At 38.6% G+C, this 19,136-nt stretch overlaps 1 protein-coding gene across 15 annotated transcripts in view; it reads left to right on the top strand.

Moving 5' to 3' along the window:
- Positions 1–19,136, top strand: part of SOX5 (SRY-box transcription factor 5) — a 652,081-nt gene that overhangs the window by 389,822 nt on the left and 243,123 nt on the right. For 12 of the 15 annotated variants that reach the window (XM_080392183.1, XM_080392185.1, XM_080392184.1 and 9 more), the window contains one exon: positions 2,926–3,157. In XM_080392183.1, the coding sequence (XP_080248309.1) occupies positions 2,927–3,157 (231 nt within the window). In that variant the 5' untranslated portion in view covers position 2,926. The remainder of the gene's footprint in view (positions 1–2,925; positions 3,158–19,136) is intronic. The other 3 variants (XM_080392177.1, XM_080392178.1, XM_080392179.1) reach the window with 1 other exon arrangement.

Here is a 19,136-nt window from a genome sequence, read left to right as displayed (position 1 = left end):
GTCGTCTGAGCTGTGTGACCCTTATCTAAGGTTGTGCATCAGTTTCTTTGAGTGTCTTAGTCACTTGGAAGACTAATGCAGATGAAATCCTTAACTTTGCTGTCCTAGCCATCTCAGCAGTTTTTTAGCCTTCTAGTATTGTGATCAGCATGTGGCTTGTCATTTAAACAGGATCTTTTAAGAGCTGTAAGAGGAAGGAAACAGTTTCTTCTTCCCTCTCTAGTATCACTGTAGATTGGTTGACAATCCAACCCATAGGATTTTGATTTAGATCAAAACCATAATAACCTCTGTTATTGCTCATGGAGGTGGTCACCTCTATTGCGTTCCTCACCTGTTTTTATAAATTCCCTGCAGAAAATGATATCATCCCTGTTGGGAAGAGTGAGAAGCAGAAGGCGATGATGGTCTGCAGCATCTTAACTGAACACAGTAGAGGAAACCATATACTCTCTTACAAAGTTAGCTGAAGAGCTTTATTTCAACATGATAGTCAAACTCTCCTTGTGAAGCTATGTGACAGTGTCTGGGTTATTCTGGGTTAACAGCAGTAGGAGTTTTTAACACAGTTTGGGTATACAGTATATAATACAAATCATCAATACAAAGCAAGGTGTCCTCTATATTTTATTGTCAAAATGAATTGTAGTGGAGACTTTTGTAGATGGTTTACAATATTTGCAGCCATCTTATGGAATATAAATATCCTGAAGTATAGGATGTTACTGTGGAATAACTGACTAATGATTTTGTGTCCTTCCCTTTTTTTTTTTGCCAAAATTGAGACAATTGCTTAGTGCTGATTTTTAGAAAGAGAGATTTTGTACAAACCCAAGCTTCTATTGAAGCGTTGAAATGAGTAACCAAAATGTTACACTCAGAATCAATAGCAAATGTGTATCTTGGTGCAGTGCAATGCAGAATATGAATAATTCACAGTAACTTCGGGAGGGAGTTGCATGGTTTCTGCAGACGAAAAGCTTGGGATCTGTCACGTCAAACATAGCTGTAAAATGCTGAATTCAGTGGGCTAGTAGAAAACTGCCAGTAAGAGTCTATCTGGTGATCTCTGTCTTTATACATATGCTTCGCTGCAGACATGTAGGTGGGAAAGCCTAGAAGACAGAATTCAGGTAGGATGTATGAAGTGTTAGTCTGTTGGACTAAGTCAAACACTAATAGAAAATACAGATTGCTTCTCTATGTGCAGGCAATAGGTGGTGTTCTTAACAGGCGATGTGCAGCTGAGTATAGGTTCTGGTAGGGATTTTTTTGTCTGAGGTGGTTTTTTTGTTGTTTTGTTTTGGTGTTGGTTATTATTTTTTTTTAGATGTAATCTGACTTGGCTCCGGAGGCAAAGCTCAAAATGAGATCATTAGAAACAAAGTAAGTCCTAACAAAGGGCTGTTTAAAGTCACTGTTTGTTTTCAGACCCAGTTGACTGCTGCTAAGAACCATTTCGTGCTCAATATGCCAAATCGTATGGACATGCTCCACCTCACAGCAGCCCCACACATGGTTCAAGAGGCTGCTGGGCTTTTGAAATGCAGTCCTTTAACTGTGAAGTGGAAAATCAAAATGGGGTAATTAGAATCATAAATACTAGATTTTTGAGGAGGAGCAGTATTACTTCAGCCTGCCTTTTCAACTTATACATACAATAGTCTTCAGTCACCTTGCTCATAACTTCCCATTTTCTGTGAATTTTTTGGGTTTTTTTTTTTTCCTTTCTTTTCTTCTTTTGATTATGCCTATAGGATTTCTTATTTCTCATTCCACTCCTTATTACAGGTGCCTCTGCTTAGCACAGTGCCCCATTATGCCATCCATGCACATGCCCTGGTTTTCATGAACAATGTTGCTGTAATTAATCCCAGAACTTGTCTGCATCTTGATACTTCACTGGACCACTCTACTTTAAAGACCAAGCTGGAAATGTTCTGGGTTCAGATTGTCCTGTAAGATTTTCAGTAGTGCCTGGCTTGGAGGAAAACTGGGTTTTCCAATGACATAAGGTTTCTTTCACTCTTTCCAAAAGTTGAAGATATACACGTGCTGTCACAACAGTGTTACCAGACAGTTCAAAAAAATTTGAAATGTGGTCCTGAATTTTAAGTAAACATTTGTGTGTGGTTTTTACACTGTGCTCTATGTGTCTTTCTTGTATATCCTTTTTTAATATAGATACAGATGTAAATTAAATTTACATGTATTTTTTTCTGATCTGGCTATAGGTAGGAAGTATGGTATCTTGATAGCAAATCTTCATTCACTGAGTGCAACTCTGAGTTTGTGTTGTCAAAAAGCTTAGCTTATTGATTTCCAAATGTTTAATTGCTTAACTATCTCGGATCTGTGAACCTAAAAAGATTCTTGTAACATGACTGTAACACTCTGTTGTTCACATGGGTGAAGTTTTATAAACACAGACATTTTGGCTTACTAGTAATTTATTTTATTGTATTTTATTTTACTACTTTTTTTTTTTTTTTTTTTTTTAAATCAGTTATGGCTAAATACATGCAGATGATTATTCCTTAAAAGCTAAGTTGACAATAGTGTGTATCAGGAGACGTTCTGTCTTCTTACAGTCTCTTGCAAATGCAAAACCAGATGGGTATTTTTTTAAAGGAATTGCATTTCATTATACATTCTTCTTAGGTGAATTTTCATGTTTAAGAAGCCAGAATACAAGAGAGTGCTATATTAGTGTATTATTCTCACAACAAACAAGCCACTGTTCTGTTGCTACCTGCTTGGCCATTGTTCCCAATTGTGTATGCTTTGCAGTGGTATTTGGATGGTTTCCTGCTCTCTGCCAGCACAAAAAAGGCATTTCTGTTACAATGGCCCCTAACCACACAATGACGGCATTAAGGATTTATTTGGAGGTTTCATTATTTTCTCCTCTTTTGTTCCTTCCAGGATGTCTTCCAAGCGACCAGCCTCTCCGTATGGGGAAGCAGATGGAGAGGTAGCCATGGTGACAAGCAGACAGAAAGTGGGAGAAGAGGAGAGTGACGGGCTCCCAGCCTTTCACCTTCCCTTGCATGTGAGTTTTCCCAACAAGCCTCACTCTGAGGAATTTCAGCCAGTTTCTCTGCTGACGCAAGAGAACTGTGGCCATAGGACTCCCACTTCTCAGCACAACACAATGGTAGGTTTGCTAATGGTCTATTGTGCTTACATCCATTCTTTGAATTCTGCATCTACAGTACTTTGGCATCCAGATCTGTACTTTATGGAGTATACAATGCACAGTTACACGTACAGAACATGCTACAATAATGTGAAAGCTTTGACCTAGCTGGACTGCCTTTACCCTCCACTACAAATGCTAAATCACTTGCAGTGCAAACTCCACTTTTCCTCACCTTTGCCTGCTGGCATTTAGGGTGCTAAAATTTTTTAGCTACAGTGATGTGAGTTTGAAGTGTATGTGTTCAGCAAACAGTAAATGGTTTTGGAACACTGTAAGTGAGAGTCATGTTTGGCATGGTATCTGAAATATCGCCCCAATGCCAAGTTTATGCAATAGTAAGGCATGGAAGTCTGTATAAAGGGTAAAAAAAGCAACTTTGGATTTTGCTAGTTTTAAAAATTCATGTCTGATGCGTATATCACATGCCAGAAATACCTACAAGAAAATTTGCTGTGCTTGTGGAATTAAATCAGCGTACCACTTTTTCATTTATGAATTCCCACCTTTTTGTGCACTTTACAAATGACACTGTGCACTTAATTAATTACATTTAGCAGCCCATTGGAAGTCCAGGATTGGCTTTATCTAAAAGCAGACAAACATAAGAAACAAAAAGCAATGCTGTGTTCCTCACTCATGTCGAAGAGTCACTATTGTAACGTGACAAGCTTGGGCCCTTCATGCAGACTGTGGTGATATATATTTTTATAAAATTTGAAAGGAGTAGGGAAAGGCATTGAAACACCAGGACTTGGGCACCTCGACAAAGCTGCCTGTTGTGAACACACTTACACAGCTCTTGCCTGTTTACAAATTGTAACTTTTCTGTTAGTCCTCCACTTTGACAAGGGCACTGACAATTTCACTTTAAGTGAAGATAATGAATGGACCTGTATATTTGAAGGCTTTTTAAAAAGTATTGCAAAATAGGTGATAGTGTGTTCTCATAAAAGCCTGCAATAGCTCCATAGTGGTATTTAAGACCTTACAGCTCATGACACATACGTAACAAGCCCTAAGTAAAAAGCCTTAGGGATTATTATTTCTCATAGGACCAAGTCAGTGGATACTCACTGAAGCTGCTGTCCTAGACTAAGTAACTCACTGATTCTGATCCATTTTTCTTCCTTTTTCATCTAATGCTTAAGTTCAAACAGTGGTTTGGAATACTTAATTTTACTTTGTGTTGTTGCAACTTCAAACGAAGGAAAAAGGTCACTGGAAAAATTACTCATGGGCAGGCACATCGTTATCTTTTTCTAGCTTGTTTACTTCTTTATCATATGTTTTATGGAGTTGTAATTCATTAATATACAGTTCCAGCCAATGGGATGTTAGGGTATGTAACTGGTGTATGAGTTTTGCTGTTTTTTTCCCTATTTTAAGAGAATGTATTGAAGATAGGGGGTTGTTCCTGACAACATTTAAGTCAATAGATAAACTTGTGATGACATCAGTAGTGTAGAATCAGACCCTAATGAAATAAAAACTCATTGTCTTCTAAGGAGCCCAGCAGGAGTATTTTAACTACACCTCACTGAAACACTTAACTGTAACTGATTTTAACTAACTTCTTTATTCATTTATAGTTTTTAAGACCAAGAAGTTTAGCTGATCATCTACTGTGACTTCCTGCTGTGAAGGCTACATCTAACATGACGTCAAAACAGTGTGTTCTGTCTCTTTTGTAATACAAGATAGGGAATTACTGCGTGTTTTGGACAGCTTTACTGTAGTGGTGAGATGCGTAAGCTTATCTGAAGCGTTTTGCAGGGTTGTAGGGCCTCGTTTTGTCTTCGTGAATATTTAAGAAATTTGCTACTTTGTATGGACGTGACATTTTGGCAATACCTCTCTTTTAGTGAGGTGTGTTGTGTAAAAATCATCCTCCAGGTAGGTCAGAAAGGATGTAGCCTATACGTCTCCAGAAAGAAGTGATCAGTGTAAATGAGTAAAACATACATTATCACTTTCTGTGTCGTTGTGGCATGTAGTTATAAGAAGGAAATAAGTGAACCTATGCTTGGATGACTTTTAGATTACTTCATTTTGGGTGATTAGCAGTTACGAAAGGAATTTACTTTGGTAGCATTACAGAGGTAATTTTTATACTGTTTGAATTGATGTTCTATGCTATTTTACAGTCTCTAGGAAGCAAACCCAGGTTTATGCACATCCGCGCGCACCACCACGCGGTGCGGTCCAATACAGTTTTATTGATAAAGCTCCAGCAGTGTGCTTCACACTTCATAATAGCTTGTCAGCTGTATTGCTGCATCTACTGACTGAGTCTGCAAGTGACTATGGAGTTCTTATTTTGCAGCCACATGCCGTCCTTAGCAGGGTACACCTTTACAGATCCCTGCCAAAGATCAAATGTACAGCCAGTCTGAAATCCTGTAGTGCATCACTCCGCTGCACCCCTCTAAAACATACTGCTTGATGCATGATTGTTGGCTGAGACTCTTCTCTGAAGGGATTCTTAGATAGCTATGGTATCTTTCTGTCTTAGCTACATGCACAACACCCATTTGGCTTACAGAACAATTTCAGCTGAGCAAAGCCACAGCCAAGGTATCTGTAAAAGGTATGGAATTACACAGCTTTGTCTCATCAGTAGTCTGCATAGCTAAATTCCTCTTGTCACCACAGCTGTCCCTGCCTCCTCATATTCTGCCTCTTAGCACTGGGTCATGAAGGGACAGTTAGGAAAACAATTTCAGCCTTGAGAATAATTTTCTTGGCCTCACTTTTCTAGCTGCTAATTGACCCTCTGTTTCATAGGTTACTTCCAGCTGTGCTTCCTTTTACAAGTCCTGCCAGCTGGGACATCCTAGGATCCTTAAGGTAAATGGCTGATTGCATCAGGGCAATAACTCAACAGTGTCCCCAACTTAGAATTTTGAAAATTTACTGTGTTGCACTTTACCAAGTTATAACAACTGCCAGCTTGGATACAGAGCTTGGAATGTTGGATAAATTTTTATAAAAGGTGGGCAAAATCCCTAGAAAGAAATCTTCAAACTTAAATTGGCAAAAAAGCTGCAAAACCCATCTTCCCATCAAAATGAACAGAGCATTTTGGAGGATGCTCGGACTGCAGCCAGAGAAAGGCTAGTGCAGTGGGCACAAATGGGAACTCAGGAGCCTCCACTGGAACATCAGAAAATGCTTTTTACTGTGAGGATGACTGAGCACAGGAACAGGTTGTCCAGGGAGATTATGGACTCTCCCTCCTTGGAGATATTCAAACTCCATCTGGACATGGTCCTAGGCAGCTGACTCTAGGTGGCCCTGCTTGAGCAGGGAAGTTGGACCAGATGACCTGCAGAGGTCCCTTCCAACCTCAACCATTCTGTGGTTCTGTGAAAGGCAGGGACAGCTCTATCCCAAACTCTCTTCCTCTTGATAGAATAAAGTAGATACTTACTGTAAGTAGGAAAGCTCTTCCACTAATAAGAAAAGAAACAATAATTTGTCAGGCTTAAATCAAAGGCTTAGTAGAAAATACAAGACAAATCATTTGACCTAGAATATATCCAAGAGCCCCCTTAGGACATTCATAGCAGGCCATAAGCTTAGTGGGGAAACGCTTGAGGATTACAGTATCAGTCAATACCTCTTTTGAAGAAACCTGTTAATGCTACAGTATTTGGATAGCACAGATAGTTGTTAGCTCATCTAACTTATGAGGGTTCATTTTGTGTATTCCTATTTGTCTGCCTTACCATGTTGCTTTTGCCACCTCTCAAGGCTACTGATCTCACCAGTGGTGTCTGTGTGCTAATTTCTGAAAATAAGAGATGCCAAGGTTAAAAGCACTGATTAAAGTATACCATGGACATGATATAGTGTGGTCAAATTCAGTCATTCTTCTTAACTGTAGAGTAACAATCAAATGCTGGACAATTTTATTTTTTTTTTAAATAATAAAAAAATAATAAAAAGGAAAGCTCTGACCAAAAGTTCAAATTGGTAAGATACAATTTTGACATTGTCCAGTTGTTCCAAACTGTATGACTGCACTGCTAGCCCACATTAGTCCAGCACTTTCAGTGGGATTTAGAATTAATTTTCAGCAGTGCTTTAAAATTGATAGGAAATACTACAGTGCACTGTTAAGTAGTTTTATTGTTTCACTCTAAAAAATGCTGCATTTCTGTGGTGAAAGCAGTTACTCCTCTGTAACTTGGGATTAATATTAAGAAATTTTGGTCATATTAAGAATAACAGTACTACTGGTCAAAGAGCTTATCGACACATTGCTTCATGCTTTTCCTCCACTTGTCCAGAATAAAAGGGTGTTTAATGCCGCATTTGAATTCTCTTGTCACATACATCCTGGCCTGCACTTCACCTGTTGGTCTGGGTCATCGGCATGTGAATGGTATTGGATCAGAACAACATGCGGCTAGAGCACTTAGCCACTATTCAGAAGTTGCAGAGAGGATGGTAATCTGAATGCATATAGCTTTTTAAAAAGTCAAATAGGACTCTAATTATACTGAGCTAAAGAATGCCTATTAAAAAAAAAACAACCACACACCACAGTGGTTTTAGAGAAATTTTAATTTCCAGTGTACCTTTGTGCATCAAGCTTAGGATAAGTTATTGTGATGGTACAATGCACAGTGTTGTGAACACCAGTGCCATTATTGTGCCAGCTCTAATAATGAGAATTTCATTGTTTGGGGAGCGCAGTCTCCTACACTCTAGACAAAAGTGTAATTACTTTTGAACGATGTGGAATGTGCTCAGTTTAATAGCACAGAGAATAGATTCACAAAGATTCAGATAAAGCTAGCTTGGAAGCCATATGTGCAATGTGGCAGTATGAAATTGTTAGCAGGCACCATAATTACAACACACACACACACACACACAATTTCACAGTTTAAACTATAAACTGTTGTTTTTGTAAGAGATAGGTTTATCTGAACAATACTGGTTCAATTAAACCAGCAGAAACGGTGGTAAGTTTGCATTTGTCTTTTTTTGATGTTTTTTCTTTCCTCCCTTAATGGTAAATTGATATTTATAAGATGATGAAATCATACTGTTACAAACATTGCATTATAAATGTCATCACAAAAGTAGCATGTGAAAGCAGTTTGCACAGATACAATTTCAGGCTTCTATCAGAGTTTGATCTTTTCAATCTTTACACTTGTACTGTTTCAGAGAATGATTCTGTGGGCTATTAGGAAAGGGAACAAATAATAAAGAATCAGCCAAGACCCATCAAACAGCTGTAGAAGTTGCCTACTGTGTCATTTAGTCCAGACCCTAGAAAACTCTCTGCAGTCCTTGAGAACCAGTTGTGATGAAGCCAGAAAAAGCTGTTGCTTCTCGTATCTGCATGAAAAAGTATCTTACATTTAAGTTATTATAACCTGCCTGCCCTCCTTGTCATGTTCTGTATTCTCCCAGCTCTCCAGTCCTGTTCCATCTGTGTAAGTAATACTTACAGTATTAGCAATTACTTGCAAATTACTTGTTGTGCAGGTCCTATATAGGGCAGGTAAATGGGGAAAAAAAAAAAAAAAAGTCTTCATTCTTCAGGTGAGATAGAGATCAAAGCCATAGCATCATTCAGAAGCATTATGCTAGTTTATGGAAGTTCCCTTGGTTTGTTCTACCAGTCTCTTAAACCAGTGGGTTTTGCTTACTTGTGGCCATGGAGGACCGGAGTGGATATACCATTCCAGCTGAAGTCAGTGGGCAGGAAGAATGAATGAGGTTTGAAATGACCCATCAGTGTTTTGATCAGACTCTGAAAGGTCCAAAGGTTTGTTAGGGGATAATAAATAAGTAATGAAGTAAGAAAACATTATTTTTTTCCCCCAATCAGGAGGGTTAAAACCACATTTAAAACAATAAATTAACAAATCAAGACCATACTTACCATCCAGAAATTGCCTGAAATACCAGGGTGCAGATGACTGTAGTTTTTAAAGGCCATGAGGAGAAGTGGAAACAGCAGTTGTTTGTTTTTGCTGAAGATCATCTTACTGTGAAGCAGTCACGTTTTTAATGGATTCATTTGAATGCAGTTAAGCAGAAAATAATCAACAGAAAAGTAAACACCTTTGTTTTATAGAAGTGCTGGGAACTGTATGTATCCATTGTTTGCAAGTGATTATATGCCTAGGAGTAAATTCACTCACTTCATACTGGAAAATATCTTAATTTAAGCTTCTTGCATAAATACTAGTGAATTCAAGTGAATAGCTGAAAAATTTCACAGGAAAAGATAGGTAAAACCATAAAGCCCACAGTTGGTAGGAATATTTGAACCAGATGATCTCTCTTATGAACTGTTAAGGGCACTATCAAAAAAGTATGTAAGCCTTAAAAGAAAAAACCCTTGATCATCTTTCTAGGCAAGGTAATCTGCCCTAGGACTTCTACAGTGGCCACAGTGATTTCATTCCAAATTAGTATCTCAGTCCGTGCTGCCTTCAGTAAGTAGCTCAGTTTGGGATTACACACACTTACTGAGATCTGCTATGTAATTTCACTGAGGACTGTACATTTTTACTGGAAGTAGTGCATTGGCATCAGCTCTGCCAGGTCAGCCTAGTGGTATGTGCAGCTTTCACTGCTTGGGAGTGCAGCAGCATGCCCACAGCAGGACATTGCAACCAGTACCCAGAAGACTGGGACAATGCTGTCTTCCAGAGGGAGGGGGGAAATCACGCAGATTTGAAACAAAATTTTGAAGCTATCGATTTGAGGAACACTGATGAAGATGAAGGCTAGGGTATGGAGAAAGACCCACCAGGACTTTTATAGCAGTAATATAAGGAGACTACGTTTCAGTGCTCCTGCTTCTTGATACAGCTTAGATTATAGCAGCATTCCAGTGTTCCTACTTCTTGATACAGCTTTTGCTTTCAACAGTCAGCCCTAGGTGTGACATAACATAGGCAGAATTTATGGTATTTCCATCCTACCAGAACTCAAACGGTAGCTGTGGACTTCATATAGTTTCTCCAGTCCAGCTCCGTCACCTGTGGCAGTCTGCCCAGGTTTGTTCTGAAACGCTGCCTTTTCCTTGATGATAGTGAATCTTAACAGTGTTGCAGTGAGGCAGAAACTGTGCTGCCAGTTAAACACCCAGTTCTCCGTAGTTCTGGAAAAAGAAGGCAACAGAAGTGTAATTAAGTTTTCATGCTTTTCCTTTCAAATGATGAGGTTACCTCCTTTGGCCAAGCTTCCGCACTGCAAAGTTAGTGGCCTTGGGCTGGCAGTGTAACTACTATCACCATAGAGAGCAGCATCCCAGACTTCCATACTTTTATCTGACACACGCCTCAAAGCAAGGCATGTGGGAATTAAAGCTGATGAAGTTTTGCCCCCCGTGTAGTGCAAACTTCTACATTCACACACCACCTTGACTCATTTTTGCTTCAGTAGTTGCCCATTTATTGTAGAACTTCCAGAACAGTTTCCCCATGTGCTTTCTGTCTGCTCCATATGCTTTTCGTATCCACCTTACTTCCTCCGAGCAGCTGGTGTGGCTTTCTCCCTTTCTTTTCACTGCAGGTGAGAAAGCCTTTCTCTCTATTTCCAGCTCTATAAGAACAATATTACTCTATCACTTTCTGCCTGCTTGCAGTTGTCCTCTGAAATCTTTTTTTCTGCCTTGCCCATTTTCTTCCCCTGCTTGTAGTCATATTTAACTTAGTCATTTTTATTATTTAATCCATTCTAAACCCTTTTAGTAAATAGCTTATATGAAGACATTGCACAGTAAAAGAAACTATTGCACTGTTTGCTTGGACAGAATGTCAATAAACTAGAGGATGGTTGTTTTTTGATATGCAGCTCTACTTTCAGTAGAGATATACCAAAACTGAAATGCATTGTGAAGTATTAGTCATGGTTTCTTGAATTTCAGGGTTGCAAGGAATCTCTGTGATTATCAGCTGTGGTTCCTAGAAATGCCAGAACCTTCTGCTACACTCAATATACACAGTCATGTTTTACAATCTCTTCTCTCACTATCAAATGTTTGTGTGCGTAGTTAGGATGTAACCCATTGCAGTGACAATTTGAAGCATTTCTTTCTTTTCTGTCCTTTAAACGGTTGAGTGAAATGCTCCATCATGTTTTTTTGCCTGGTCTCTTTAAGTACGTTTTCTCAGGTTATACAAACTTAAGCTGGATTAGGCTGTGCCAAGGCCGGTTTCCTTGCACTTGATTTTTCTTGCTGCTGCTAATGCTTTTGCAGATTGGCCAAAAGTAATGATGGTTGTGAGTGGTAATTGAAAATATGGCTTCGGGCAGTTACTAGCATTTAAAGTGTCATGTCGTTCAGTTATGTTGTTTTTTTTCTTTCATGGAGCAAACTACTTCCTCTTGTCTTGAGTATATCAGTGAAATATCACCACCTTCCCCACTGCAATAAAGGGGTTTATTAATTTTCTCTAGAGATTCATGGCTGGAGAAAAACCTGTGGTAAAACATACTACAGATTTCAATGTGTGTTTGCTTAAGTATGGGCATCTAACATAGGTGGGTCAGCTCCCAAGGCATGTGCAGAAACTTCCCTACAGGAGAAGATTGACGTGTTGCAATGTTTCTGGACTAACCAATGTTCCAAAGTGTTTCAAGGCAATTAAATGGAGGAAACAAACTTTCTTAAGTAAAAAAAAGAGTCCTTTATGTCTGGGGTAGCAAGCTTGTCTGAATAGTTTGGCCAGCCTCATTCCAAATTCTCTTTAACACTGTGAAGTTCTTTCTTTTTTTCCGGTTTAGGTACAGTTGTGTGACCAGATAAGGCATTTTTGCTTTTTGCAAAGGAGAAGTAGACTTGATGAATCCTGCAAATTTAGCATCACTAGATAAACCAATGGATGTAACTGAGTGGAGTTTGTGCCCAGTTTAACTAAGGATAATTTTTGTCAAAGCAGTGTAAACAAGACCGTCATTATGCATGGAAAGAGTCTGCTTCAACATCCTTTTCTTATACGTTTTTAAAACTGAATCCACCCCAAGGAAAAAAAGGGCTGTAAAGATTAAATTTTTGTAGTCTGTACAGGCAACAGGCAAATTATATGGATTGTCCGAAACATAGACCAATAAAATCTAACGTCAGACTGTTATTATCTTTATTTATATTGTACCCAGAACATGATTTATTTTTATAGAGACAGAAAAAAGAAACATTCCTGCCCCAGAATGCTTAGCTTATGACCCTGTTCCTGCAAAATAATCTGGTTGATTAGAACCTAATGCTGATGGTAGCTAGAGGGAGGGAGGGAGAGGTCACTGACTGTAACTCCTTCTGCACATAGCTTTTTGTGGGATTGGAGTTTGATGACACAAAATAAGAAATATTATAGCAAAAGGTAAAATGCTTCTGACATCTCAAGTCTGAATTACTGTGGTAGAGTGTTTGTGTATCTATACACTAAGTCGTGTCAGAAGTGGAAGCCTGCATTACTTAATACTGGTAGCCAGAAATAATACAAAATATCCATGTTTCAGACCCTCCTCTATGTTGATATTTAGATTGAATTTAAAGTGTGTGTTTCATCTCTGAAACTGTAAGTGAAACTTCCCTCTTTCTCATTCTTTTAATTTGAAACTGCTGCAGTTGTAATCAGGAGAGTTGTGCAGGTTTGGATCCGTCTGTGTTTAAAGGCAGTGGCATTTGCTGAGGTTAGCATCAGGATCTGTGGGTCTCCAGAAAACAGCCATATACAAATGCAGAGCTTAGTGGATTTAGACTCAGTAGGTGAGAGTTAGTTTAGTTTCTTTTATAATTTTCAGTTAAATCTATGGGGGGCTTTATGGTATACGACAGCAATCTCAATAGTAAATTTCTGTTGATTATTGGTCTCTTGGTGCAGTAAAAGAACATTTGGGCTTTCTGTCATAGAGGAAGGAAGTTAGCATACATGTGGTCACTAACACATAATGCAATGTCATGTCAATCACGGTGTCACTTTTGGTGTGAGGTTTCAAGGGTGAGGACTGGTCAGACTAAATGTTTGCAAAGTGTATGTCCAGAGGTAAGCTAGTAACTTCAGGTTTAACTTTATGGTTACTGGAAGTAAATAGGGAATAGCGGAGCGTGATTCATTTTGTCCTAACATAGCTTCTAAGTAGGTCAGAGAAATCACACCCTAGAAGTGCCTATTTTTCTTCATAGGTTACAACTGGAGCTTAGGGTGGTAATCTCAGCTGTTGATCCCTGTAGTTTAGAAAATGGTGGTTAGATAACTTCAACCAAAAAAGCCTTAAGTGAGTGGTAATTGCCTGGCCTGAGAATTTGCTTTTTTGTAAATAAGTATTTGTTATATAGTGCTTAGTTCTGTTGGGAATATAAAGCATTCTGTATCTCAGAGCTCAAAACACTCAACTCACGTGAGTTTGTGTCCTGTGTCTGTCTGATGCTAGAGTATAAGTCAAAGGTGTATTCTTTACTTTGATAAATATAAAATCTTCAAATACCCTTTTTTAAAATTATTATTCTTAAACTTACATTGTCTTGACACAGACAGTAATGAACATGGAGTGTGAGGAAAAGCAGATTGATCATTCACGATAGTTACATGTATAAGACTTGTTTAAATTCTTTTAAAACCAATTTAATAAATTCTATTGGAAAACAGTTTTCATAATTTTATGTATCTACAAGCAGAACTGAAAATAGTGTGATGCAGTTCTGAAAAGAATACATCTGTGGTAGATGATGTACTTTTCCTGTTTGCTTGTGGCCAGTGTAAACTTAGCTTTTGGGCAGAGACCACAGCTTCAGTTTTGAAGCTGTCAACATGCGTATTGGGTAATATATTGACACAGGGCCACAGTGAATTTTCTAGTTTTCCATGTGTGTAAACTAATTTGATTGAAATCTTACTTTTATATTTAGGGGCTGTATCTTTATTTTGCTCTGTAAAATACCACAAACAGTTGATGGACTCCGTACTTGTAATTTCATAAATATTAATAAAAAAGGCAAGTTTTCAGTTTACTGGATGAAGTTAGACTGTATTCCCACCTTTCCAATTGTTCATTTATCTTGGCAATTCACTTCTCTTGTCTGTGCCTTAGTTTATGTGCTACTATTTGTCCTTCATCCATGATGGTCTATGGTCTATTAGTGTTTCCATACTCATGGAGATTCTTGAATGCCATGCAGTAAGATTGCAGTTTAGTTCACCAAAATTTAGGCACATAAAAGTTAGGTGTCTGGGTTGTCTTCACAGGTTAAAGATAACCTCCCTCCTAGAACAACCTACCCAATCTTAAAATAAGCATGTAAGACAAGAAAGTTGAATTACCCTATGAAAGTGCTTATCTATTGACTATAGAGGGAGCCTTGATGACTAATTTAAAGTAGATGTCTGGGGCTAAAATTAGGTGAGAGTAATCCCATTCACAGTACACGGTGGAGTTAAAGAAATAACACACATACCTGTATAAATATTCTCTCATACTTTTGTAGAAGTAACCATGTGCAAGTTCAACTTTTTGGGGGGGGGCTGTGTGTGAATATTCTAGCGGACTTCTTTTTTAATCAGCACTGATGGTATTTATTGGGGGTTATAAGATTTGAATGTTCCCTGAAAGCAAACTTTTTATCATCTATCCAGTCAACAAAGTTAAGTTCAAATAATAAATTTTACTCTTACATGTACAGTTTGAAATGTGCTGGTTAGCTGTTGGAGAACAGAGGCATCCAACACATCTTTAAAAGGCTATTTTGAGAAGATTATCTCAATACTGGAAAATGGCATTGATTCTAGTGGTTTTCCCCATTTTAAATTTAGGCAAATACTTCTCAACTACTATTAGAAATTTACGTGCTTAATAAAGCATTTGGCATTCTTACTATCAGCTGCAAAGAATATCAAATTTTATTATTAATTTTAATTCAATAAAGAGAATACAGTGTATGTAACCTGTTGAGTCCGAAATACTTGGTTTAGCCTTGCTCGGTCATTTTTGTAGCAGTACTGGCAAGTCCAAATAGTATGCATAGGCTTAGTAGGTAGACCTAGCATATTAGTTAAGAAACTGTAGTGAAGTTCCAGTCTTATTCTGTAGAAACCTGTTTGCTTTGCTTGTTTTAATTCTATTTATGTCCTCATCTATGTTTAATCCAGAAAGTGGATATATATACATGTGCACAGTTTCACATTTTGGCACGTTATTTGGTATATTGTGTGCTGTGACTTGTATCATGCCTGCAGGCCATAGGAAAACGACACAAATTAAATGTGAAATAGAGAGGAGACATAATTTAAAACTTGTATGTTCTAGAGATGCAGTATGGCATATGAGAGTTGCAACATATTGAAAAAAAATTCACCCTATTTCCCCAACAAGAAGACCATGTTTTCAGCTGTGCAGGCTGCTGGAGACACAGGCAGCTTTCTTAGCTGTTTGCTCGAAATAGCTGTCGCTGCATTTTATTTGAGGCAGTATCATGACCACCGCCACACATGCTCTGTCTTCTTTTCGTTCCTAAGTACACAGGTCAATGTTCTCCTCTGCCTTCTTCTGTGATTCTGTAATTATATTTATTTTACATAGATATGTGAGTTCCCTTTTCCCTTTTACATATGTTGTTTTGCTTCATGCTGAGAAAACTCCACAGCCTGACAGGGCGCTTTTTTTTTCTTTTTCTCTCTCTCTCTTTTTTTTTTTTTTTTTAAGCACTCCAAATTCTATCCAGCTTTAAACTCTTATGTTTATAACCCTGAATATCTCTAAAATGTCTTTACCTAAAACACTTTATGGTTTTATTACCAGGTTTATGCCAGTAATAATATTCACATCAGCTTTCTTAGGGATAATCTTTAAGCAGAACCTAGCAAGAAAGGCTTTGAAAACTATCATTCCCAGGAACGCAAATCTCGGAACATGAAACATCGGTTTAATCGCCCTCTCTGACAACTTAACACGACAGATTGAAAAATACAAGCCGATATGGAAGTGGGATCAATGGATTATCAAAGTCCTAAACATCTTCTCTTGCGGGGGGTGGGGAAGGAGGGGGGAGCTTTGGGATCCATTGGCATGCGTAAGACGTGAAGTTTGCATAGCTTACTGCAGATCCGATACCGTCTGACTGGCAGGGAAGTTGAGAGGGAGAGAGAGAGATTTACATGAGGGAACTCAGGGGGCTTTGTCACGGCAATTGTATAAAGTGATATACAGTGCAAATCGACTCGAGCATGTCCCTGGATAGCAGGCGGTTTACAGCCTCTTCGAGCAGAGATTACTGCTTTATCTTGTCATACTAAATTAACGTGGCAGCACACTGTTAAACAGTGGTGACCTCTTCATCTGTGGAAATTGCTGCCTAGAGGAGAGATGGTATTTAAGACTCTCTCTCTCTCTTTCTCTCTCTTTCTCTCCCCTCCCCACTTTCTCTCCCTCTCCCCCTCCCTCCCTCCCTCTATCTTGTCTTTTTTTCCCTGTAGGGCCCTGAGGCATTTTTGGGTTAGGTTGTAACATTAAAGACAGAAAGAAAGAAAGAAGGGGGAAGGGAGAGGCTTTTAACATCAAGGTGACAACAGCTATGTGTTAATTGGGCCTTTGTTGTTTGATTAATAGCCACTTTGGTGTAGAATATTAAGACAGTTGTTTGGACAACTTTCTAAAAATGACATGTCCTTTCAGTAAACTGGGATTAAGCAATGTTCTCCGGTCTGCATATTTTAACTCCTTATTGTTATTGCATTTAGGTCTAAGCTTACTGTTATTTAGGAGTGATCATGCCATCCAGCTCTTCTGGCACCCTCCTCAGCTGGCATAAATTGCCATAGCTCTTTCCCGTGGCGCTCCTGCGAGCTGCTGTCATGCTGTTATTGCTGAGGGTCAAGGTGATGAGGATGCTTCTGAAATGTAGTTGGGCTCCTGTGTTAGACTGTATCAGAGGATTTTTAGAATTGAATAATGCTCCTAGAAATACAGGTAAGTGGGAAAAGGGCCACAGCCATTTCATTGGGCTGGTAGTATGATACAGAAAAGCAGGAAAAATAAGTCTCACATCCCCGTCTTTTTCAGTAAACTGAGGCAATGAAGGAGAGAATGACATCTCTTCCTTAGACCAGGTTTTCTGTTCCTTATTTTTCTGTTTACTATGCAGTGACTCACTGTGGGTCCAATCCAAAGCTCTTTGAAGTCAATATAGAGACTTCTTTGTCTTTAATAGGCTTTGGATCAAGGCCCACATGACCTTCATCAAATTATTACAAATCAGTGTTTTGAAATGCTTTGAAATTTGCGGGCATACATGTCCCAAGTATAAATTTTTTCGATAATTTTTATAAACAGTTGGGAGGCCAGGTGAAGTCAGGTTGGTCAGTCTAGCACTGGAGATAGCCATATGTGCTGAAAATGGTAACGTGATGGCTGCATGTTTGGGTGAAGGAGTCCTTCCCTACCACTTCTTTTGCTGAATGATACAGTGTTTAACGGGTTCTGTTCCTATGTTACTGAGTTTACCAGTTGACAAGAGAAAATGCTTTTACATCAAAAACACAGCACTGACTCTGGGATGCCATAGGACTTTCACTGCTTCAGTCATAAGAAGAAGGTTATGGAAATTTGATGATCTGAGATGGAAGAGGACTTTAAGATCATCTAGCTTGGATTTTTCCTTGCTGTAGACAGTTGTTCCTCACTGTGAATTTCTTGAGCTGCCACCTACACAGATTCATGCAAAATTCTGTGCATTTTGTATTGTACATTTTGTATGTAACATTTTCAGAGTCAAGCTTTTATTCACTTCTCTGAGATGCCAGCAAAGCTTATTTTTGCAGCAGAATATTTACCATTTGAGATGCAATGTATCTGTGAACACTGATGTTATCATTGTTTTCTTTGGATGAATTTTGAGGGCCATGGAGCTAAGCCTTTATACTAGAGGTACGGAAAGGACTGACTTCTTGATTTATTATTTGTAGAAATCGATGTATTTGTTAATTTATGTGCAGCTTACAGAGGCCAAGTAAGTGGCTCATGAATCGATCAGCAGCCAGCAAAAATGAAAGCTAATGAGCTCATTTCAATAGCAAGTTGCTCATTAGCAGGTAGGCTCACTGATCTTTCAGGTTTTCCAGTTCAAAGTCATATGGTCTTTCCATATTCTTGGAAGAAGTAGTTTCCTTGAAAAGAACAAAACAGGAAAAGAATGCATGGCACGGTTTTGAACATTTCCTCATTGCTTTGACAAATACATTTATAGCAAATGCTTGATACTGGACTAGAGGGGCAGTGACCTGAGGGTCTGCAGGGCTAAGTCTGTGCCTATCACTATAGCACAAACAACTTTCAGGAGCTGAAGTTTAATTTAATAGTAAATTTACAAGATGTATGGGGGCCTGTTTTCTGCTTCTGCATAGATTTCTATACTTTCCCAGCACAGCATTTTCAGCCCAGGTTTTCTCCATCTCAACAATTAGATGTGGGATGCTAGAAACTGCATTACTGTGCAGAGCTAGGCAGTATGTGCTTCTTCCTGTTCACAGTCAACACCATGGCCTGTCCTGGTTGGATACTCCAGGCCTATGTCCTCCTCTCTCCTAGTAATAATTATTGGATGTCTTTTTTGAAACACTTTGCTGATTCCAGTAGGATTTTTATAGGGTGCACACAAAAACTAGCTCATTTGACTCAGTTGTTATCTTTCTTGGTAGAGAAACCAAGAGCTGAAGAAACATGGGAATCAACCTCCCCCTAGGAAATACTCTAAGGGGCAGTACTGAGTAGCGTAGATTTTATGTTCTAGGGCTCATAAACCTGTCTGAGAGCATGGAACTGTTTTTATCTTTGTGCATTAATAGAGTACATTGGTATCTAGCACTACCATTGATTTTTTTTCTTTTAGTAAAGCAGAAGAGTCATTATTAATCTTTTTGAAAAGCAAACCCACTGTTTTGATTATTAAACCTTTGATCAAAAATTA

Source organism: Falco punctatus (genome assembly GCF_963210335.1).
Source record: "Falco punctatus genome assembly, chromosome: 6".
In the NCBI taxonomy this organism is placed as follows: Eukaryota; Metazoa; Chordata; class Aves; order Falconiformes; family Falconidae; genus Falco; species Falco punctatus.
The sequence above is the reverse complement of the archived record's forward strand: the minus strand, read 5'-3'. Positions and strand labels throughout refer to the sequence as shown.